This window comes from Cornus florida, unplaced genomic scaffold, assembly GCF_030987335.1.
Source record: "Cornus florida cultivar Cherokee Brave unplaced genomic scaffold, ASM3098733v1 CherokeeBrave_3.0.0_Hap2_Chr08, whole genome shotgun sequence".
NCBI lineage: Eukaryota > Viridiplantae > Streptophyta > Magnoliopsida > Cornales > Cornaceae > Cornus > Cornus florida.
Genome location: NW_026775578.1, coordinates 7224900 through 7249892, shown reverse-complemented (window position 1 = coordinate 7249892; position 24993 = coordinate 7224900). Strand labels below are relative to the sequence as shown.

The 24993-nt window shown below is 40.2% G+C and overlaps 1 protein-coding gene across 13 annotated transcripts in view; it reads left to right on the top strand.

Annotated features, from left to right (window-relative positions):
- Positions 1–2853: 2853 nt before the first annotated feature.
- Positions 2854–24993, top strand: part of LOC132269144 (uncharacterized) — a 57704-nt gene continuing 35564 nt past the window's right edge. For 10 of the 13 annotated variants that reach the window (XM_059770216.1, XM_059770213.1, XM_059770211.1 and 7 more), the window contains exons 1-4: positions 2854–2993; positions 4209–4277; positions 4803–5918; positions 22345–22375. In XM_059770216.1, coding sequence (XP_059626199.1) covers positions 4861–5918; positions 22345–22375 — 1089 coding nt within the window. In that variant the 5' untranslated portion in view covers positions 2854–2993; positions 4209–4277; positions 4803–4860. Of the gene's footprint in view, positions 2994–4208; positions 4278–4776; positions 5919–22344; positions 22376–24993 lie in introns of all 13 variants that reach the window. The other 3 variants (XM_059770206.1, XM_059770207.1, XM_059770208.1) reach the window with 3 other exon arrangements.

The following is a 24993-nucleotide window of genomic DNA, read 5'->3' as shown; positions in this document are numbered from 1 at the left end:
ATTCTCTCTGTCTTGCTCAAGGGTGACCACAAAATTATAATTGGTCATCTTTTTTGAAAAACAGTTTGGCTTTATTTTTGTGTTATCTGAAAATCAAGTGTTTGGGATACAATACAATCAATTTTATCAGAGTTGGACTATTCTCTTCTGGCCTGCAGACGAGGAAGTTGGGAAGGCAAAGAAGCTTAGATCTTGACTTCTTGATGAATTCACTTCCTTGGCCACCCATTGACAGCCCTGGGTTAAAGGAAGACGAGAAACGATTATTGGTGAAAAGCTCTCGCCTGCCTGATTTAGTCAAATTTAGAGCGACGATTTTATCGAATTTCAGACAACTATGCCTCAATTTCATCGGATCGGACTGACGGTTTCCTCTATCAAAGTCATTTATTTCTCTCTTTTCAACCACATCAACTACTTCTTGATTCCGGCGTCATCGTTGCCGGAGAAGAATAGAGGCAACTACTTTAGGATTCTTGCAACTTCTGGACCTGTCACTCGCTCTCATATCTATCTCTGTAATCACCATACTCAAACTCATATACCGTTTTTAGAAAGAGAAAGATGAACACGAAAACAAAATTATAATTATAATTTATTGAACTTACTTTCTACTTATTTAGAGGAGAAAGATGACCCCAAAATAAAAATCAAATCATGTTGTATTTGAGCAAAACCAGCAAATCGAGGGCTTAACTGATCGGTGATGGTGAAATCTGAATCGCTAGAGACATAATCAGGAGAGGAGAGAGAAAAAGTTGTCCAAAATGACCTAAAATGTTTATATACCTAGGGCAAGTATGTTTTAAGTTGGGCAGGGTGTTTCCTCCGCTACAGTGAATATGATGGCCGAACAGTGCTGAAACAAGTTAAAACATCATTTTGGTGTTTCAATTTTTGGGCTTTTTATTGAAATGTTTTACCACTATACAAAACAAAGCAGAATCAACCAAACATGTTTTGGGCTTCATTTGGTCTATTGTAACGGGCCTGCAACAAAAACAACAAAAGCAAAACAGATACCAAACAGGGAATCCATCAAAGTGAACCAATTACATCATAATATCAAAACCTATATCTGATTTTTTTCACTAGATAAAGAGTTTGATTAGAGTGCAGGAATCATTGCATGAGTGGGTCTGTATATATACATGTGTATATAAATTTATTTTCATGGTCACATAATAAGTGTCACATTAATATCGTGTTGATTTGGAAGTTGGTCATGATAAGAAGCAAATAAAAAAGAAGTTCGGTGGTGTATTCGCATATTGTGCCCAAAAAAAAAAAATATAGAAAAGAAGGAAAACAATGTCCTTTAAAAGTATTCAGAAGGGTATTTCAGTGAATCTCGAAAGAATAAATCAAAGTATTGATAAATTAAAAAATAAAATATAGCTAGACCCTTGCGGTACTTAAAAGCATTCACAAGGGTATTAATGTCCTTTCAGACATGTCTAAAGAACACACATGACACCCAACACGAATACCCCATTGGCTACCCATTTTTATTTTTTTTGTATTTTATAATCGAGGGAGGAGAGGAGGAGTGAAGGCACCAAAACCCTAATTTCCGATTGAGAAGAAAGGAGCCGCCGCCGCCTAATCTTTGATTGAGAATAGATCGGCGTTGGCGGAGGCTAGGCCGGCCCTGGCCTAGCGGTCGCCTTGGGCCTCAAATTTTAGAGGGCTTTGAGGCCCGTAGAGGATGGAAAATAAAAAATTTAGGGTTTGTTTGGTTAGCATAAAGTAGGTAGAAAGGAAAAGAAACGAAATTTTAATTTATTTTTTTTGAGTTCGTTCATTTACCTGGAATGAGAAAATTTTGGGGAAAGTGGATTCTCGTATCGGATAAATTTTCTTAAAATATTTCCCCGCATAAAACACAAGAAAGTTTACTTTCTTGCTCAAAACTGTCATTTAATTTCCAAATTTCCTATTATGCCCCAATTGAATTGTTTCTCCAATTTTTTTCATAGAGATTATTAAGTTATGCCATTTATTTACTAGGACACATATTTGGATTCATCATATCTAATACTGTCATTACCTACAAATTTTTAAAATAAATTAAGAATTGAATAGTAGAATTATATTACTTTTAATTTTTTTCCAATATCTCAATAGATATATGAGAAGACATGAATTAGAGTCATCATATTATTTATATGAGATAACCATCTCACAAGATGGAAATCAAAATAATTTTTATTTTTTTATTATCTAAATAGTTTTGAAACTTAATAGAGTTTTATACTCAATCATATGTTATTTTTTTTACAAAATTTTTTTGCATGGTTCATAGTCATAAAATATGGAAGTGGACCGATAAATTGCGCATGAACCAAAAAAATATTATGCATTAACTATAAAATGTTACTTTTGCATGACCATTTTTATCCTAGAGTATTGTCATTTAGTGTTTCTTTGAGGGGCTTGCAAAAAAATATATATTTAATATTCCAATAAAAACAGGAGTATGTTATGATAAATGAACTACATTCTACATATGAATATAAATAATTATTATTTAAAACACAAAATAAAAAGAATTTGATAACTAAAATCCAGTCCTCCTTAGTTTGTTCTAATTTAAATATGAATATAAATAATAATAACAATTATTAATAATCCATCATTTTACTATTTATTTGTTAAAAATTAATATAAATAATTAAGTACCAAGAGGATTCATCTAATACAAAATTAATTTATTTTTAAGTATTTAAAATTACGAGGATAGTTTTGGTAAGAAATCATTTTTTTTTTCTCTTTCATGCTAAATTTTTCCTGCTTTCACTTTGCATCGTACATTTTTTTTTAACAAAATGGACCCTTAGGTAAGGACGAGTCTTGGTCGCCTTGGGCCTCTGAGGCCCAACAGGGGATGGAAAAAAAAACATACGAGTATTAAGTTAGGGCAAGTTTCAGGCGACACAATCTGCTTCGACACTCCGCAGGACGCGGCCTCCGCTATCGCCTCAGGTGACAAGGTATGTTCATCCTCTTTATCTCTTCTCTCTCCATTTGCATGAATCAATCTTTTATATATGTTTTTTTCTTTCGTTCATCTCATCATTTGATTTGTTCTAACTTTGGTTCGTTTGATTCGGGCCTTTACCTTTGTTCCAATAGTGAAAAGTAGCTTCCAAACTAGGGTTTTTTGTGTGCGTGTCACTGTGTGTGATGGCTATCAAAAGCTGAATGAATATATTATGGTTCTCTTAGTATTTTAATAAATGTGTGCCTTTCTACAAGTGTCTTTCATGGCGATCGAGTCCATAATCTATGGCAGGCACTTTTTTTCCTCTCCCTAATTCCACTCCAATCTCACAACAGCAGCAATGATACCCCTTTTCCTCATAAGTTTTTGCATTTTCACATCCAATCCTACGAAAATTAAGGATCCCTTCTAGCGGGTTGAGCCGTTGAGGTAATAATTAACTTTTTCGATCTCTAAATTATGCTTATACCAAATTAAGGGTTTTTTTATATTTTATTTTTATATGAAGATACATACCACCATTATTGATGTTATTTGAAGTTGGCTCAGCTAGAATTTCAGTTAATAATACTGTCAAAGCACTTGCCATCAGTATGTACAAACACATGGAAATCAAGAGCAGGTTTTAACAGAACAAAAGTTAATGGTTTTTTCTATGAATTTGTACGGGTCTTCTGTAGCAATGATCAGTCAATCACTGCTATTAAAGTTGATTCCTCATCCTGAAATCAAGAAAGGGGTAATTGGCTCCAAAAAAAAACACACACAAAGTGTAGTTAATATAAAGAGTGAAAGACAAAACTATATATGATAGTAGATGCCACATATAACCTAAAAGTCCCACTACTTCTTCAGCACTACAAGTTCAGCCTCCTATATATATAGTCACCTCATCTCCACATATTTTGTCATCTGTAGTCATCAAATTTTAGCAGCTATATAAACAATGAATGTAAAAAAGAAGCTGCAGTTTTCTGTTCCCCATTTCCACTTTTGGACTGTATTTTGGATACTCTGTTTTGTCTTCTCTCCTCTCCTCCAGATTCCAGTGAAAAACTCCAGCCAGGAGATCATTCGACCAAACTGCTTGATTTTAGATTTTTTTTATTATATTTATTGTATGATTGGCAATGCTTAGTTATTATTGTTTCTCTTTGATTCTCCATCCGTTTTATGTTAATTGTGATCTTCTTTCACATGCTAGCAAGACACTCTTCTTAGGATCTCGTGAGGTTATTTGCCTTGAACTTGAATCAAATCATTGTATATTGAGGTAATATATATTTTCTTTAAACAAAGCAAATTATTATTATTATTTTTTTGAAGTCTAGTTTTATGTTGATTATGGTTCCTGTTATTTAGATTTCAAGAGATTTCATTATGTCTATAAGAAAATTTGAATCTGGGCATGAAAAAAGGAAAAAAAAAAAAAAGAAGAGAGAAGAAGAATTGATTCAATCTCAAAAAGGAGATGATCTTAATTTTTTTTAGGAGCAATACACAAATAGAGAGTTTAGTTGAAGATTCGGTGAATGAAGAACATATGAATGCGAAAGCAAATGAAGAAAATCTCAATAAACATGAAGATTTAATGAATGAGATCATAGGAAGTTAGTCAATGAACATGAAGATTTAATGAATGAAGATTATAGTTATTAGTTAGTTGTCTTATGCACAATGCACATGGACACAATTAAATTAGCTATAGAATTTGAAAACATCGTGTGAAAATTCTGCACTATTATAATTTTTTTTGCGAGTGTGAAACTTAGGGCCTCACATTTGAAAGTTTGCCTAGGGCCTCTCAAAATATTTGGAATCTCAAGGCCGGCCCTGGGCGGAGGAGGCAACTAAAGATGGAGGATGCGGCAAGAAGTTTGTTTATGGTTGCGAGTTTTCATGAGTCCCTACACTGTGCTGCAATTTATGAAATCAAATTTGGTGGTGGAGGTGGAGGAGTAGGGGAAATTAAAATTGATGGTCCTCTGGTGAAAGCGTTTAGTTGCTCTGAAGAGAACCGACTTTCACTGGTTGATTGTGACATGGTAGGATCGAAAATATGCTTGGCGGCTTCATGTACGCTATCCACAGAGGATGGGCGCAAAATAATCTCGTTCGATCCCCTCCTTTTCGATACAGTTACCAAAGAGCTCGATCAGTTGCCAAAGCCACAAGCAAAAAAACCCTATCCCAAAGTGATGGCAGTGGGTGGAAGTTTTTATGTGCTTTCTACAGATACCCTATGTTCTGGCTTCCGCATAAAATCTCCGTCATTTGAACGTTTTGATCCTATTCATCGGAAGTGGGATTCTATCGTACCTGAGTACCGTGTGCCGGCGAAGACAAGCATGGCTGTAGTAGGTTACGCAGTCATCAATGACATTATTCTCATTTCAGTTGAAAATGCAACTAATTATGGCAAAACTGAATTCCATTGTTACAGAATCGGGAGTTCAATGGAGAAGTGGCAGGTCGTTGAAAAGGAATACAGAGATGTGAGATATTATGCCTTCATTGGAAAGTCTGAATTTGTTGATGATTTCGTATACACTTGGGTGGAGAATTGTTTATTGATTGCATACCACGTTACATTTTCCTCTGGAGATGATGATGATCGTACCATTAAATCTCTTGGTGCTCCAGTGAAAATTGTCGATACGGACCCTCTTGATGATCTGCTGTATAGGTTATACACCTCGAGTCTTGTTCATTTGGGAAACAAAGTATTTTGTGTGGCGAGGACTGAAATAAAAAGGGTGCCCCCTAAAGTTCAACATGTTACCATCATGACCTTGAAAGTTTCTGACAGCATGGATCCTGTAACGGTGAGTGCAGAAGTGAGTACAGACTTCTACCTCTTGAATACAGAGGGCCTCGGTCAGGCAGATGTACAATCACTTTTTTTGGACTCTCGGTAAGTATTTTCCATTCTTTCTGCCTTTCATCAGTTTCGTGGCTTGCTTGTCATAAAGGATTCTCTAATTTGCAATTCAAGGACTTGTTTTAACTAGTTGATGCTGATTCCAGGAGGAATTTTTTATTTTTTATTTTTATATACACACAGACACATTCATGTATTGTGGTCAAATGTTTAAACTCCTATGTGGTAATCTTGATGGTCCAACCAAGTTTAGTTTCTCTCTCTCTTTGTGTATCCCCCACAGCCACCCCCTCTTCATTTTTTTTTTCTTCAGAGAGAGAGAGAGAGAGAGTTATTAAATGTTTTCCCAATCATTTACATCCTATTTTGATTGTATTGACCTGTGTAATTGATAATTTTGAGTTTGAAGCATCTAGACCTTCATTCAAACCATCCTTAAAACTTGAGCAGTGATATCGTACAAGCCCATTAATTAGACTATAGTGAACTGAAGCTTGTCCATTGTGACAAGCCAACTTCATCTTAGGACAACTTTTTATATGAGAAACATGATTGCTCTACTCAAGGAGTATTGAGGTTAAAGAATAGAGGAATGAGGTTTTAAGGATAGAGGACTTACGATTGAGGAAAACAGTCTTAGATGTTTGAACAAATCTAGCGATTCTCCAATTAATTTAAAATGATTATATGAGAACTTACGAACGGAACGGAACTTGGCCCACCGACAATGAAACACAAATTGTCGTATCAATATAACACAAGCAATACTATTTGTGTCTTAAACTATGATATGTTATGTTGGATAAAAAAATTACAATAAAGAAGCGTTCTACTTATGATGTAGGACAAGAACAGACTCAAATAGAAGAAAGCAAATAAGAGTTTTGGGCTGAAAGTTCAAATGAAGAAGATTGGGGTTCAAGAGCTGTTAGAAGAGATAATGGATTGAAAACAAGAAAAACCTATTGGAATCACACCAATAGGGTCTAGGCATCACACCTAGGGAAGGCCTCACACCCTCATATCTTGTGAATCACTTGCGAAGAAATTTCATAACACTTTTTTATTCATTCATTGACTGCCTCACCAAGTTTACATAATACCCTTCTTATAGAAACTTTTTTTTTTTGATAAGTAAAATTGTATTAGAAAGCGTTCAAAAGGGGAACGCGTTCCAAGATCAGTACAAAACCAAGAACAAAACAAAAAACAAAGAAAAGAGGAGACCTATGGACCCAGAGACCCAAAAAAGTCCACGATCTCCTCAACAGAAGAACTATCTCTCCCCATACCCCAACAAAAAAGAGTATAAACTAAGAAGCAAGGACAAGGATACGGATATGGGACACGGATATGACACGACACGGACACGGCGGGGATACGGCGAATAGTATATATATATATATATATATATATATGATGTAGTACTTTAAAAATTATTGAGTGTTACTATTTTTTATCAACCTCACAATGGAAAAAATACACAAATCATAACTCATAACTAATAAACTATAAAAGAATAATGTTGTAGAGTTATAAAACCAAATAAAAAACAAAGACATTAGAATAATAACTAGTATCATTTAATCATCATTGCAACTTTATTCCAAATACCAAAGCATAGACAGAAAGGACTATTAACTTTCATGACTGTTTAACATTCAGGACTGTACTGTTAGCACTTAACATTCACAGAAACCTAAAGGCTTGTCCCAAAAAAGATACAAAAACAAGTCAGTATACTATCATCTATTCCCATCCATCATTTGACCTAAGACTTTACCATTTATAATACCAAAAGGGTAGTCCGAAACAAAAAAAAAGAACATATCAGCATTCATCTATTGTTGTTCATCATCAATTGTCTCATGAATCTCATCATCATTAACACTTCCATCATCGGTAAATAATACTGCCTCTAATTCCGGCTCATCAAGTGAGAGGTTTGCAATCTCAAGCACCCCAACATCACCAAATGAATCAAATGCATCTCCTGCAATATCCCACATCTTAGTTCGTCCTTCATTGTACTGTGGGGTTCTCCTTGACAGAAGACGAAGATTACTATGAATGAAAACCAAATCTTCAGCCCGTTGTGGCACCATCTTGTTCGTTCTCATTGAGTGAATAAAAGAATAAGTACTCCAGTTCCTCTCACAACATGAGGAGGAAGAAGGTTGGACAAGCAACTTCAAAGCTAACTCTTGAAGCAAGGGAGCATATGAACCATGTACAACCCACCAACTTTTAGGATCCATGGTATATCTATCACATATAAAATCACTCTCCCCAAATTCCCCCGAGTTTGATGAAAAATTAGCATACTCCAATTGGACTTTTGAATGCTCGTGGGTCACTAAAGTATTTTTTAAGTCACCTTGTTCTCTGTTGTGAGACCTCTAAATCCTTGTGTGGTGGAACTCGACTTCGGTCTTCACTAAGCCACATATCACTATAGTACCTACAATAAATAAGAGAATGCATTTAATTCATAATTTAATTTCCTTAATTCTAAACTAAGATTAAAACTTCCTTAGCTTACAAATTAGTATCTAATGATTTACCTTGGATTTAGTGAATGTGCCAAGCAGGGAAGCGGAGTATTGTTCTTGTTCCAACAAGCTACAAGTATCCCATGCACCACTTCATAAAAGGAAGAACTTTCACTTTTTCGCTTTCTTTCATACCTATATATTGCGATCTTTACTTTTTCAATCATTGTATCCCACATATCATAAACTAAGTGAAGACAAGGCTTATCAGTATCACAAGCCCTTAGCATGTCATAAATAGGTGAAGTAAAGGAAAGGTTATAATCAATCTTTCCCCACCATTGTTCATCCAACAGCTTCTCTCTCACATAATCGGCCTTTCCTACATCATCCTCCCTGTAGCAAGTCCACTTGTCACTTATGACCATTGCTTGGAGACCACCTTTTATAAGTGTAAATCTTTTGATCATCACAACAACAGAAGCAAAGCGTGTCTCTGCAACCGAAAGCAACTTCAAGCTAACAAACTCATTGAAAATAGCTAATCTCATTGAATGGTTCATGACGAAATTCTTTATTATTGTAACCTCATCAGCATAATCAAGAATCCAACCACACTCTGCATATGCAGTTTCATTCTTTTCCACGTTTTTTGCAGCACAAATATTTTTGAGGGCAAGATTAAGAGTATGGACCACACAAGGTGTCCAAACAATGCGAGGGAATTGCCCTTCAATTAGTTGTCCAGCAGCCTTGCAATTTGGGGCATTGTCTGTAATTACTTGGATCCCATTTTGGGGGCCAACCTCATTTATGACTTCCTTTAACAAATTTGAAATGAAAAACTTGTCTTTAATTCCACCGGAACAATCAACAGCTTTCAAAAACACGGGACCTCCTTCTGTCACAGCCATAAAATTAATTAAAGGCCTTCTTTGTGGATCACTCCAACCATCACTTGCAATGCTAACACCCTTTGCCTTCCATGTACCCCTAATTGGTTGCAATAATCTATCAATATTTGCCTATTCTTTTTGAAGTAGAGTGGTTTTCAATAGATTATAACTCGGAGGCAAATAACCCGACATAGGATTATTTGCAGCATAGTTGTATGAACTCACATAATACGGGTTTCTTGCTAGATGAAACGGCAATCCTGCCGAATAAACCATCCTAGCAATCTTTGAGTACAATTGTCCCCGCGCCTCATTATTAAATGCCTTCTCAATGGCAGCCCCACTTGCCTTTCTTTTCTTTAGTACATAAGCCTCTTGAGTGAGACTAGTAGTACCACCCAATGATGCACTAGATGGCGGCAAAGGAACTTTTTTTGGTTTAGAATTTTTAATTCTCAATTCGGCTTCTTCAATTGCTTTTTGCATTCTGCAATATTTTGAGATGTGACTTTTGGATATATACGAATACCTATACCAGTGTTTTGCAACAAGTGGGCTTTAACTCTTGTATAAGACCCCCTGAATTCGTTATTACAAAAGTGGCATTTGAATAAAAAATTTCCTTCTCCACCACCAATTTTTTCTAATTGTGTGACATAGTTCCAAAGTGGTTTGTTCTCATCTGGTTCGAATTGAGGAGTGCTAGTAGCAACTGATGTAGACAATGACATGTCTAATTCCCTAGACACGAAAAGAAAAGAAAAAAAAATCCATACTTACAGCAGTCAGCAATGAAAGAACAGTTAGCAAAGAATGAATAAATTACTGTTTGATCACAGATTCACAAGTCATATGCAACAGCTGAATAAAGACCACAGAGAAGAAGAAGAAAGAAATTAGGGTTTGAAAAAGGAAAAACACTAGAGATGGGTTTGTGAAAAATGAAAAAAAAAAAAAACAACAAAGAAGAAGAAAGAAACCGGGGTTAGTGAAAAAGGCAAAAAAAAAAAAAAAAAAAAAAAAAGAAGAAAGAATCTGGGGTTTGTGAAAAATGAAAAAAAATAAAATAAAGAAGAAAGAAACTGGGGTTAGTGAAAAAGGAAAAAAAAAAAGAAAAAAGGAGAGAGAGAGAGAAGAAGAAGAAAGAATCTGGGGTTTTGAAAAAGGAAAACGAAAAAAAAAAAAAGAAAAAAGAAAAAAAGATGAAGAAAGAAAGAAAGAAAGAAAGAAACTGGGGTTTGTGAAGAAAAAGAAAGAAAAGAGGAAGGAGGAGGAAGAAAAGAGGAGGAGGAGGGGGGAGAGAGAGAGAGAGAGAGACTGACCAGGAGGCTGGACTGGGAGTCGCCTTTGATCGGCAGCAGAGCTTCGTCACTTTGAGAGAGCAACCCAGACGTCCTTTGAATCTCATCTTGTAATAGTGTAATGACTAGCCTTAAATATCTATTTCTTTTGTTTAAAATTGCATATTAACCTTGTAAGTTTAAAATTATTATGTTCTGACCACATAAGTAAAAATTGTTAAATAACTTCATATATTTATACTTTAACCCAACTTTCTTTCAAAAATTATCTTTTAGACCCCTGAAAATAAGACACGCGTGTCGGACACACACCCCTGGCGTGTCGGATGTGTGTCCGTGCCGTGTCCGAAAATTTTTAAAAAATAAAAAATTCTATTCACGTTTTTTGGCGTGTCCGACACGTGTCGGACACGGATTCTTTGCCTATTTTGGAGTGTCCGTGCTTTCTAGAGTACAAATGATGGAATACTTTAAAACCCCAATGGGTAACTCCTCCCCAACAAAGGACCTTCTATTACGTTCTTTCCATAGGCACCACCAAATGCAAAGGGAGTCGCCCTCCAGAAAACGCGAGCACGAGTCCCCACCCTTTGCCCCCTCCAAATATTAGGCATAACCCACTGGACACCAAAAAGACCCAATATAAGGCTCCAACAGTCATGGGCCACTGTGCAGTGCAAGCAAAGGTGGTCCACAGACTCTCTATTGGCCATGCACATACAACACCGATTAACAATGATATTTTGTTTCTTCCTCAAATTGTCCAGAGCCAAGATCTTACCCCAAATAGCATTCCAAGCAAAGAAAGCCACCTTAAGAGGAGCTTTCGAATGCCAAACCGTCTTCCACAGGTAAGCAGATGTCTGAAAGCCGGAAATACGGAAGAAGAAAGACTGGACCTGAAAAATCCCCTGTGAAGAAGGCATCCAAGTCAAGAGGTCAGTACCATCCACCTCCTGTCGATACAAAAGATCCATCAAGCCAAAAACATCATCTAGCTCCCAATCCTGAAAGGCTCGCCGGAACTGAACATCCCAAGAAAACTTACCGCTATTAAGGTGATAGCAGTCGGCAACCAAAGCATGACAATCCACAGCAATCCTAAACAACCTTGGAAACTGTCTGCACAATGGACGTTCCTTGCACCAAGGATCCTTCCAAAACCGTACATTTTGACCTTCCCTAACTCTGAATCTAAAATGCTTAGAGAACTCATCCCAACCCTTCCCAATAGAATGCCACACGCTCACGCCGATAGCAGATCTAGCCGGTCTAGTAGACCATCCTCCTCTCTCCTCCCCAAACCGACAAACAATAAGCTTCCTCGATAATCTATGTCTTTCACCACCAAACCTCCAAAGCTACTTTCCAAGGAGAGCCCTATTAAAAGGGGCCAATCTCCGAATCCCAAGACCTCCTAACTCAAAAGGTCGGCACACCTGCTCCCACCTAACAAGATGATACTTAAACTCCTCCCCCCTGCCGCCCCAAAGAAAGTTTCGTTGAATCATCTCAAGTCTCCTGACAACGGAAGAGGGAATTTGGAACAGGGAAAGGAAATAAGTTGGAAGACTGGATAGAACACTCTTTACCAACGTGACCTTTCCTCCCTTCGAAAGATATTGTTTTTTCCACCGAGCTAATCTTCTCTCGAAACGGTCAATAACCGGGTCCCAACTACCCGCCCTTCTAGAGGAGACACCCAAAGGCAAACCCAAATAAGAAATTGGGAAAGAGCTCGTCCTACATCCAAGAACAGCTGCAAGAGAAGCCACCTCCTAAACCTCCCCCACAAGAACAAGAACACTCTTGCCCACGTTAATTCTTAAGCCGGAAACAACCTGAAAACAAACCAGAGCAAATCTCAAATATCTCAATTGGGACACCTCTGCCTCACAGAAAACCAAAGTGTCATCCGCAAACAGCAAGTGAGAGGGTCCCGTTGCCTCAAACCACGAGAGCTTCCAAAGAACCCAGATGGAGAACCGTTAACCAATATTGAAAATCTGACAGTCGAAACGCAAGTAACAATCCAAATCCTCCATCTCTCTCCGAAACCCATCCTCTCAAGCAAATAGAACAAGAAATTCCAGCAAACATGATCAAAAGCTTTCTCAATATCCAGCTTACACAGAGCTCCGGGAGCCCCGCTACAAAGCCTAAAATCCACACATTCACTAGCAATAAGAGCAGACTCTAGAATCTGTCTACCCCCAATAAACGCATTTTGAGACTCTGAAATAACTCCATCCAGAACCCCCCTCAACCTCGATACCAGGGCTTTAGCTATAAGCTTATACAAATACCCAATCATGCTAATAGGTCTACAATCCTTGATGTCAGAAGCTCTCCCCTTTTTAGGAATCAAAGAAATAAAAGAAGTGTTCAGCGACTTTTCGAATTTTCCATTGGAATGAAACTCATGAAAAGTGTCCATAATCTCCAGTCTGACCACCTCTCAGCTTTCCAGAAGGAAATTCATAGTGAAGCCATCAGGGCCTAGAGCTTTATCACTATTACAACTCTTTAAGGCCTCCAGAACCTCTTCCTCCGTGAATGGCCTCTCAAGCCCGTCCCTATCCTCCACTGAAATGGAATCGAAGTGAAGACCATCCAGTCTTGGCCTCCATCGAAGAGGCTCAGTATATAACTTCTAATAGAAAGAGACAATCCCCGTTCGCACTTCCTCATCAGAAACCAACAGCGAACCATCCACACGAATCTGACCAATATGGTTGCCCCTCCTATGAGCATTAGCCTTTCGGTGAAAAAACTTAGTGTTACGATCTCCTTCTTTGAGCTACAATGCCCCAGATTTTTGCCGCCACGAGATCTCTTCCATCACCGCAATCTCAGCTTATTCAGCCTAACAAGCTGCTCTCCTATTACGTTGAAGCTCATCAAGACCTCCCGTCTCATCCAATCTATCCAACTCTGCAATATCAGTGAGGGCCCTATTCTTCCTCCATTCCAAATTACCGAATACCTCCTTATTCCATCTTTTAAGTTTATCCTTCAGATTACGAAGCTTCCCTGCAAGGATAAAACTCGAAGTTCCCACCACCATGTCCTCCGCCCACCAATTCCGCACCAAACCCTGAAAGTCCGTCGCTCTAAGCCACATGTTTTCAAATCTGAACGGGGTGCGACGAGCTCTTAAACCTCCACATTCCAAGACTAAAGGAATGTGATCCGACGTCACCCTAGCCAATGCAGCCCGGACTGTGTCCAGAAACTGCTCCTCCCACTCTCCAGAAATCAAGAATCTATCCAGGAGGGAAAAAGTAGACAACTCCCTACCACTGGACCAAGTAAAAGCAGCTTTCTCCAAAGGGAGATCAATAAGCTGATGATCATCGATAAACTCTGTAAAAAGTCTCATAGCTGGAGTCCATAATCCACCTGTAGACCTCTCCAACGGGGATCTAACCACATTAAAGTCCCCTGCCACACACCATGGAAGAGACTAGGGATGGCAACGGGGCGGGTTTGGAGCGGGTTTGGCTAAACCCGTCCCCGCCCCGTCTGTTTAGTGACAAATCCATACCCGCCCCGTGCCCCGGGACGGGTTGAATTATCAAGTCCATCCCCACCCCGTTGGGAGATGACAATACCCGTGCCCGCCCCGCCTACCCTGTTAACATTTTTTTTTCTTCCTTTTTTGACTACTGAAATAACATATATATCAATCCATTGGCATATGCGGTTACCCATGTCTTCCATAGTACCGAAAATTATGAAAAAGAAAAAACCAAACAAACAAATAAACAATTTACCTTTGGCGTATTCATCAAATTAGCAAGAGAAAAAAATTTCAACCAAACTCCCAGAAAAATCAGTACCAAAATATTATATGTAGAATCAGCAATTGAAAAAAATAAGAACAAACCTAAATCGACTCAAAGAGCACTAATAAAGTCGTCGCTAGCGTCTCTCCCTCTCTCATGAATTGTGAAATGGTAAATTGAGTTTAGACAACAACTAATCGACTAAAAAAAATGGATTTTCTTCTTACCAATCTCTCTCATACTCTACTCCTTCGTCAGAAGACAAACCCACCACTATTCACCACCACAACCCTCTTTCTCCTCACATTTCTCTATTAACAAAACCCAGATCTTCTCTCTAACTTGTGTTGCGCAGGTCACCCAAACCTCAAGTACGCAGGAAAAACTTGAAGAGAATCAAGAGATCTTACCAGAGATTCAAATGAATCATGGATCTCAACTGCCTAAGTGGACCGAGAGTTTGGTTTTTGGGTAAGATGCGCCGACCCCTATGTTGTGAACTTGCGGATGTGGAGACACTGCTACTATGCATTAGGGTTATAACTTATATAGAGTAACTTATAATATGTGTGTGTGTGTATATATATATATATATATATATATATATTAAAATTTAAAGAATTATATATAACGGGGCGGGGCGGAGCGGATATGAATCAGAACCCGTCCTCGCCCCGTTACCCGCGGCAGGTACACAAAATGTATCCATACCCGCCCCGACGGTATAAAATTTGTTTCCATATCCTGTTATTAACGGGGCGGGACGGGGCGGAGCCCCGGCGGGGCGGTAAAAATTGCCATCCCTAGAAGAGACATCTCCTGAACCCCACTGAGCTCCTCCTACAGCATAGACCTCTCGTAGTCATCCATCGGGCCATACACACCAGAGAAAGCGCAAGGGAAACCATTCTCCTCCAACACAAAGGCACAAGACAAAGAGAATAACCCCCTACAGACATCAACATTACCCATCCATCGCTTATCCCACATGAGAAGAATGCCTCCAGAAGTCCCTACCGAATTCAGCGCCTCCCATTCAACGAACCTACTACCCCAAAGACTCTTGACGACTCTTTCAGTCATAGAATCAATCTTCGTTTCTTATAGACATACCAAATGAACCCCCCATTTCCTCACCGCCATCTTCATTACCTTCCTCTTGCCCGGGTCATTAAGGCCACGGACGTTCCAGTATAGAAGTCGTAGTAGCGGTAATCAAAAGTTGACTATATAGCACAATAAAAGTAATCACCCCGTAATTGAGGTAATCAATATTTGTATTTGTTGAGGGTTTAGAGGCCCTATTTGGCCTCGTATTGTTTTTGAGGGATGCTTTGAACGCTTTTAATGATTTCTTACTGCGTGATGACATCACTAGGGGCAATTTCACCTTGCTAGGGGCGATTTTGGGGCGACCGTGGTTTCCTCAGGAGTGTGATGAAATCTTTTGTAGAGATTACAAAGATACCAAGAATCTCGCTTAAAGGGGATGTGAAGACGGCAGTTCCTCACCGAGGGCCGTCCTTGTACATCGACGGGGAGTCCGTCGGAGGGAGAAAAACGGTTCTCTCATCTTGCTTGGTTGGTCGTTTCGACAAGGAAGTTGGGGGGTGTGATCGAGTGGAGGAATGGGCGGCGCGGACATGGAACACGTCTTGTGGGGTGGGGGTTACACCCTTATCCGATTCGTTGCTTCTCTTTAGGTTTCCTTCTCAGGCAGAGGCTCAACGGGTGTTGAAGGAAGGCCGGCGACAGTGGGGATCTGCAACCTTACGGATCGATGTGTGGTCTTTCAGTGTTGGTTGTTGTGGTATTCTCAGAGACTAAGGTCTCAAACAGATCCAGCTGTTCAGACTTCCTCTCCATCTATGGTGTCACGCCTTGTTCGTTGAAGTGGGGAAGTTGTGTGGTGGATTTGTGAGAGCTGTTGCTAATGAGACGAGGGATGCCGAAAGTGCTCGGATCACAGTGAGAATTGGGTCAGCTTGTCCGTAATTTGTGTTTATTAATGATGACACCTTCTGTTACAAGGTTGCGATCTGGGAAGAAGTCTCGTCGGAGCTGGTTCCCTCCACGGAGAGTCTTGAAGGCAGCGATGGTCACATCGCATGACGGAGGAAGAATGGAATATGCTTCTTAGCAAAGGGGAGAAAGGGGTGTTACAAATCCAACAATGGCTGAAGGAAAGAGAAATACAAAGGGTGGAGAAGTTTGTGGGGGACAGAACAAGTGGCCGACAAGCGCCGGTTACGCGCGTTGAAGCTGACCAGGAGAGAGATGCCGTGGCGGTCGTAGGGGCTCCTATCCAGACTCTTCCTTATCCTTATCTTTAAGGGTTGGTGAAGAGAGTGGGAAGGGCCGCAACTCTGATTGGGCTAAGGTTGATTTGGGCCAGAAGGTGTCAGGCCAGGCTAAGGCCGAGTCCTTAAGTCATTATGGGCCTGGTTTGAAGAATGGGCTCATTAAGCCCAAGCCTACTAGGACTTTGGCTCGATCTGGGCCTCGGACAGCCCACACCAAAAGACGGGTAAAGAGAGGACCCAACTCCTTGTCCATTTCTTTTTTAAATGATCCAGGTCCATCATTGGGGTTAGGTTTTAAAGGACAAGCCCAGGTTTAGGTTCAGGTTCAGTCTCAAGTTCTTTCTTCTTCTTCTTCTCTACAGCGAGTTACACCTCACTAGTCTTCGACTGAGAAAGCAAAGTGGAGGACGACGATTGCAACAGCCGGTCGCCAGGGCTCTCGATGGACCCGTAATGAAAAACAGAAGTGGGTAGCACGCTCTCCTGCCTCTAATTTTCCAGCTTTGAACTCTCTTTCTCATTCTTAGAGCTCTATTTCTACTCCTTCGTGTGAGGTGTTGAAAAGTGGTGGTGGTGGTGTGGAGAATAGTACGGTTCAACAGAGGGACTTTTCTAGGGCCATTGTTTCACGGGTTGAAGGGTCACTGACCTTAAAAAACACGTCCGGAAGTGTAGGTTGCTCCAATGGGGTGACAGTTTGTGTAGGAAGGGATCTTCATTTCAAACTGATGGATGATTTAGCTGTGGCTTTGCTTAACGAACTTAAGCTTTTTGTTGCTCTGAAAGGCTTAAATTGCCTACCATCCGAGACTGAGGCGAATGATGCTCATGATTTGATGTTACGGATAATTCTGGAACAAAGCCGGATTCGCAGTGAAATACATACGGAAATGACGAAGAGAGTGAGGGGGAGGAGTATGATGATCGGGTTTCTTCTCAGCAGGTCTGTTCTAATGATTTTTATTCCTGGATGGAAATGGATCAATCTGATGTGGACATAATGGAACCTTTGGCAGTTGTGCGCCCTGATTGTTTAGAGACGACTAATGATTTGGGCATGGAATGGGTGATAGAAAATATTGGCGTGGTTAGTGAAGCTTTGGGTGTCTCTTCGGAGGGTGATGATGACCGAACTCAGTCCATTCTTCATGCTATTGTGGCAGGAAACGATAATACAGAGACCTTTCAAGGCACAAAAAATGTAAAAAATAGAAAACATCCATCACATCGGAAAGGGGAACAGGAGGTCAAGAACCTTATTTCCTATGTTAACTATGAGGAGAAGGATGGGGTGACTAAAGAAAGGGGAAGGACCAAAAGTGGGAAATGGGGAGGAGGGGAAATGATCGTTTTTGGTTCTTAATGAAGTTACGAATTATTACACGGAACGTCCTTGGTGTAAATGATCCGGATAAAAGAAGGGTGGTCAAGGTTGCTGTGAGGAAGTGGAATGCCCATGTTATATGCTTACAAGAAACCAAGATGGCCTCTACTACTGATGAGGTGGTTAGGAGTCTTTGGGGAGGAAGATTTGTGGAATGGGAAGCGTTAAATGCCTCCGGTACATCGGGCGTAATTCTAATTATGTGGGATCAAAGATGGTTGTCCAGAACGAACTTATGGAAAGGGCACTATTCTTTGTGATGTGTGTTTCAGATGGAGGATGATAACTTCAGTTGGGTCTTTTCTGGAGTTTATGGACCCGTTATTGATTGTGATAGACTAGTCTTTTGGGAAGAGCTCAGCTTCGTTAAGGAATTGTGGTCATTGCCTTGGTGCTTAGGCGGAGATTTTAATTTTGTTAGGTCTCCGTTTGAGAGGTCCACAGGGGGTAGGTGGTCCTTGGAGATGACCTAGTTCTCCGATTTTATTGATTGTCACTTTCTTATTGATCTGCCATTGAAGGGCAGTCTTTACATGGTTTAATGGCAGGGATCCGGTTACTTTTCTAAGGCTAGATAGATTTCTGATTTCTGGGGATTGGGAAGAGAAATTCCCGGATGTTACTCAGGCAACTTTGGTCAGGGTAACGTCCGATCTTGTGCCCTTAGTTCTCAATTGCGGAAGGATGAGATCTCGACGCACACTATTCCGCTTCGAAAATATGTGGTTGAGATTTGAGGACTTCCAAGGGAAAGTCTAGTCTTAGTAGGGGGAGGCAACTTTTACAGGCTCTACTAGCTTTGTGTTAGGAAGTTTCAGATTCTCAAATATGAGCTTAAGAAGTGGAACAAAGAAGTGTTTGGGAATTTTGAATGGAAGAAGAATAGAGTTATGGCTGATATTGCTGAACTTGATCGTCTTGATGAGCTGGGGCAGGACGCGGAGTCTTTACGCTTTAGAAGAGCGTCTTTTTAGGCAAATTTTGTTGAGATTGCTGTTATGGAGGAGATTTCATGGCGTCAGAAATCTCGGGCATTGTGGCTAAAAGAAGGTGATCGCAACACAAAATTCTTTCACAGGCTTGCTAACGCTCATCGAAGATGTAATCACATTGGGCGTATCCGTGTGAATGGTTCAGAGTTGTGGAGGGAGGATGAGGTGCATGGGGGAATTGTTTCCTTTTATTAGCAGCTCTACACTGAGACTTTGGGATGGAGACCCAAACTTGATGGTCTGCAATTCAATACTATTTCTACGCTGGATAGTGATAAGCTTAAGGTTCCTTTCACTGAAGAGGAAGTACTTAAGGCGTTATCAAGCTGTAATGGTGATAAAGCTCTAGGCCAGATGGATTCACTATGCGGTTTCTCAAGGAGAGTTGGGAGGTGGTGCGCAGTGAGGTGATGTGCACCTTTCAGGAATTTCATTCTTATGGCACATTTAAGAAATCATTGAACGCTTCTTTTATTGCCCTTATTCCTAAGAAGGGCGACGCCTCTGATATTAAGTACTTTCGGCCAATCAGCTTAATTGGATGTATGTACAAGCTTATTGCCCAGGTTCTTGTTCTTTGGATGCGAAATGTTTTGGATAGAATTATTTCAGAGTCACAGAATGCTTTTGTTAGAGGACGGCAGATCTTGGATTCCGGGTTTATCGCAGGGGAATGTGTTGACTCTAAGTTGAAGAGTGGAGCTCCTAGCGTCTTATGCAAACTTGACATCGAAAAAGCCTCTGATCACGTTAGTTGGAAGTTTCTTCTTTACTTGCTTCGGAGGATGGGGTTTGGAGACAGGTGGATAAAATGGATCGAAACTTGTATCTCGTCCATCATGTTCTCTTTGCTTGGGAACGGATCTCCTGCTGATTTTTTTGCGACCTCGGGCGGTTTGAGACAAGGAGACACCTTATCGTCTTTCTTATTCCTTATTGTCATGGAGGGATTGAGCAAATTAATGAAAAAAACGGAGGATTTGGGTTACATCGGGGGGTTTAGAGTCGGTAGAGATGTTGCTCATCAGATAGAAATTTCCCATTTGTTATTTGCGGACGATACCTTGGTTTTTTGTGATGCCGATGTCTCTTAACTCAAATATTTGAGGTGCATTCTTGCTTGTTTTCAAGCGGTGTCTGGACTTAAGATCAATGTTGGAAAGAGTGTGCTTGTCTCAGTGGGGGATGTTCCAGATATTTCCTCCTTAGCTGCAGTTCTTGGGTGTGGAGTGGGTGCTTTTCCACTTCCTTATTTGGGATTGTCTTTGGGAGTTTCCTCCAGGAGAGTGGGGAGTTGGGATCCGTTGATTAATAGGTATGAAAAGAGATTGGCAGGATGGAAAAAACAGTATCTTTTGAAGGGGGGAGGTCACTCTTATTATGAGTACCCTAAAGTCCCTTCCCACCTACTTTTTATCTTTGTTTCAAATCCCATGCTCTGTTGTTGAACGGATTGAAAAAATTCAGAGAGACTTTCTTTGGGGTGGAAGAGGAGAGGAGTTCAAGTATCATCTTGTTAACTGGGAGCAAGTTTGCATACCTTTGAATTTAGGCGGTTTAGGCATTCGGAGGTTGGTCCCTTTCAATAGAGCTTTATTAGGAAAGTGGTTATGGAGGTTCGGTAAAGAGCGTCATTAGTAGTGAAGAAGAGTTGTCTCGTGTCGCTTTGGGGAGGAGAGTGGGGGTTGGTCCTCTCGTCCTATCTCTGTAACAGGAGGCGTTGGCGTGTGGAAATTTATTCAGAAGGGTTGGGATGTGTTTTCCATCCACATTAGATTCAAGGTTCATAATGGTAGGCATGTTCGATTTTGGGAAGACCTATGGTGTGGTGATCAGTTGTTGTCTCTTTCCTTTCCTCGACTCTTCATTATTATCGAGAATAAACATGCTTACATTGCTGACTGTTATCAACTTGATAGTAGTGGGGTTACGTGGGATGTGCGTTTCAGGCATTCTTTTCAGGATTGGGAGATGGTGGAAGTATGTGTTTTTTTGGATCTATTGTATAGACAGAAGGATGTTGTAGAGGTTGTGACGATATTCTGTGGGTCCCTTCCACTCATGGTAGATATGGAGTCCGATCCTTGTTCTTGTGTTTGTCCAATTTCGCTAGCCAAGAATTCCCATGGAAGTCTATTTGGCACTCTAAAGCTCCTCTTAGAGTTGCATTCTTTGTTTGGATTGTCACCGGGGAAAGATTTTGACATTGGATAATTTGAGAAAGAGAAGCAATACCATTGTTAACTGGTGTTGCCTATGTAAAACAGACGGTGAGTCCGTGGATCACATTCTTATGCATTGTCGTGTGGCGTATGGTTGTTGGAATCTTATATTCAGTATTTTTGGCGTTCAGTGGGTGATGCCTAAGCACTCCATTCAATTAATTAACGCATGGAGAAGATGCCCAGTCAAAGGTCATGGCCGTGATTTTTGGAGGATTGTCCCACACTGTGTTTGGTGGTGTATTTGGAGAGAGACAAATAACTGAAATTTTGAAGGAAAGGAATCGTCTCTAGCAAATTTGAAAACTCATATTCTTCGTTCTCTTTTTTGTTATGTAAGAGGAAGCGCTTGCTCCTCGATTGATGATTTATTTGATCTATTGGTCCTTAGGTTTTTCGTTTTTGTGTATTACGGACATGTTCCCCTTAAAATATTTTACTTATCAAAAATAAATAAATAAATAATTTCCCAATGTTCTTTGAGGACATTTCAGTAAATTATACAATTCCGTTAGTCTATTTGACGGCATGCCATTACTAGGGGAGGTTCGTATAACAAGGCCAGAGTAATTTTGAAAACCATAGGGGAGGTCTGTGTAAATATGACATACTCAGGGCAGGTCAGTGTAATTTACCCTCTTTTTTTTTTTTTTAAAAAAAGATATGCAACTGGAACCTGTGATTACTTTTTCCCCATGAATCCTTTTTAGGCCATGTTAGTCAAATGATATTTTTCATTATAATTAATTTGATTTTATTAGCAAGTTGCCAAATATTGCTGTATATCTGGTGTTTTCTCGTTTATGTATTATACGTATTGCATTTGTCATTCTAATAAGCATGGCGTTTTATTTTAGGCATATGGATTTATATGGATTGAGTAATAAAGATATAATTATGTCTGATCTGTTAGCTATGAGCCATTTAGTAATAAAATATCTTAGATGCACTTCCCTTTTTCTACAAATATCATTTCCTTTGTCTGTAAGGTTGAGTGGCATTATATATTGAGGCACAGAACCTTCTATCTGTTTTTTGAATTTTGAATTTTTTATTTGATCCAATGTCATTTTTGTTACAGGTGGATGCAATATGACTCCAAGTCTAAAGTGGTAAGTCACTTGGCCCTGGACCGTTGTGAATTTTTATTCTTCCCTTTTCTCTCCTGGGTAAGAGTAACATAAGTACCATTACCCCAACGGGTTGCCTCAAGTGGTAAGTCACTTGGCCCTGGACCCTTGTGAAGCATCAGGTCTAGTCTTGCCTGCACTTTCCTCTAGGGGAGTAGCAAGAAAATGCCACTAAAGTTCACGTATTTAGTAATTTTCATTTTCACTTTGGTGCAATTTATTTCTTACCAAGAAACCAACACATCCATTTGCCCCTGTGGGGACTTGGTAGAGGAGATACTACTACTAGGTTACAGTCCTTGATACTTTTGGTGATAGTTATATTGATTTTTTTTCTTTTCCCTCTTTGTCTGCTTTCAAACTTGACGACGGTTTTATCAATTAATATGGATAGATATTAATTGAAGAGTGACTGGACTGAGACCGTTCAGTAACAATCAAATCCTAAATCAATCTAAACATTGATACTAATTCAATTGGTACTATGCCCGGAAAGCAATAGACAACTCTATTTATGCTTTTTGGCAATTTCTTTAAAGACACTAACAAGCACACAAGCTTGATTGATTTCAAATATTGAACATTTATTTCATCATACTAATCAATCATTCATGCTTGTAAAAATAAACACAAATATTTGAAGCATTTTAGAGTATATAAAAATAAAGTACGAGATGCACACCCGATTTTATGTGACAAAACTTCCCTCCCCGACGAGTCAGAAATCTACAGGTCCTAGTTTGACAAATTAATTCATTATGAAGATTGAGATGTACAACTTAAATCTCTTCAGTCCTTCGAACATTTGTTGATCCCTAGACACAAAATTACACTAAACCTTCAGTCATTCGAAGATCTCGAGGTCGCCTTTTGATATGTCTACACCATTCAGTACACTGAAACACTCCTCTTGATCAATCTTCAGCCCTAGTCGTCCAACCTTTATGTTGAAATTCTGGCTTGATTTCTCTTATCAACACTGTTGTAAACTTTGTATAGCACGTCAATTGTCACAACATATTGATATCATCATGATCACCATGTCATATGTGATACTTCCTCCGTCCCATATTAATAGTCCATTATCTCATTTTTTGCTGTTCCATTTTAGTTGTCACATTTCAAAAATCAATACATTACTTTTTATCACATTCCCAATTTACCCCTAAAAGATTAAACTAATTAAAATTTTAAAATAAGTGGACCCCATTAAAAATAACTTTTTCATACTACACTAGACAACTGTGTTTGAAGCCTTCGGAGGAAGTTTGCCGTGGTAGAGATGCGGCCAGAGCCTACTGCTCCGACCAGTCACCGGAGTCTTTAACACCGGTGAAATCCTCTGCTACTTTCTCTTTTTATGTTCCCTTTCTCTGTTGGCTTCGTTATTTCGTTGTATCATTTATCGTGGTCTTGCTCATGAAAGCGCTTGATTGTCAGAAGTTGTCTTATTTGGAGGTTGCCCGTCTTCCTCATCTGGATTTGAAAGGGGAGGTGGAATGAATTTCTTCTCAGAAGGATCATGTGTTTAGGGTGGATAATCTCAGCACTTCCTCTCGCGAACAGGTTCTTAGGGCGTGTCTTGTTGGGCGTTTTGACAGAGAGGTTGGATCCTTGGAGGAGATCGAAGATTGGGCCACGAAGACCTGGTTGATTTCGGGCGGGGTTAGGGTTAACTCCTTGCCGGACAGGCTGTTGCTATTCCGGTTCCCGTCGGCGTTGGAGGCTCATAAGGTCCTTGATTGGGGCAAGAAAGTTTGGGGTGAGGCTCAGCTCTTCATCGATCTCTGGTATTACAGGGTAGGGTGCTCCGGTTTGAGGTTGAGGAATAGGTTCTGGCGAGTCATTTTGTATGGTCTGCCATTGCATCTTTGGTGCAAGAAGCTTTTTGTTGCCATTGGTGATGTGTGTGGAGGTTTTCGGGAAGTGGAGGCTTTCGAGATGAGTGACACGGAAAGAATTGTGATCACTGTGGCTAACGGTGGTGGGATTCCGGCGAGTATTGTGGTGGAGGATGGTTAGTGGGCTTTCAGAATCTCGTTATCTAAAGAAATAGCTCCGACCATGGTCCCGCTGACTGGGACTAACTCCGGAAAAGGTGTCCCGGGACCAACGGCGACGTCGGTTGCCCTTCTTCCGGTTCGCAGATCTGGTGGTGGAGGTAGATCTAAGCCGGAGCTCCAAAAGGTAGAGGTGCAACACAGTCGGACTCGAGGTCAGGGATGTGGGAGACGCCGCGCGTCTCAGGCGCGTGGCAATGGAAAGGAAACTCCTGTGACACGTGGTTGGAGGAGAAACGATGCCCGTTCTGAGTGGAAGACAGCTGCCTCTTCACGTGACGAGCCACGTGATTTTCGGCGATTTTTGAATTTCAATTCTTTTGGGCCTGATGGGATTGGGCCTTCTCAACGTGGGGCTCATTTGGTGGGTTCGAAAGGGACTGGGAAATAAGTACGCGTGGAGTGGGCCTAGGTCATCTTCTGGGCCGGGGCGGCCCTTAAAGCCCATTAAGAAGGATAGACGCCTCAAGCTATCTGGGCCTATTGTTGTTGTTGGATCAGCCCAGGTTAAGCCAAAATTGGCTAAGGAGAGGGTGGTTA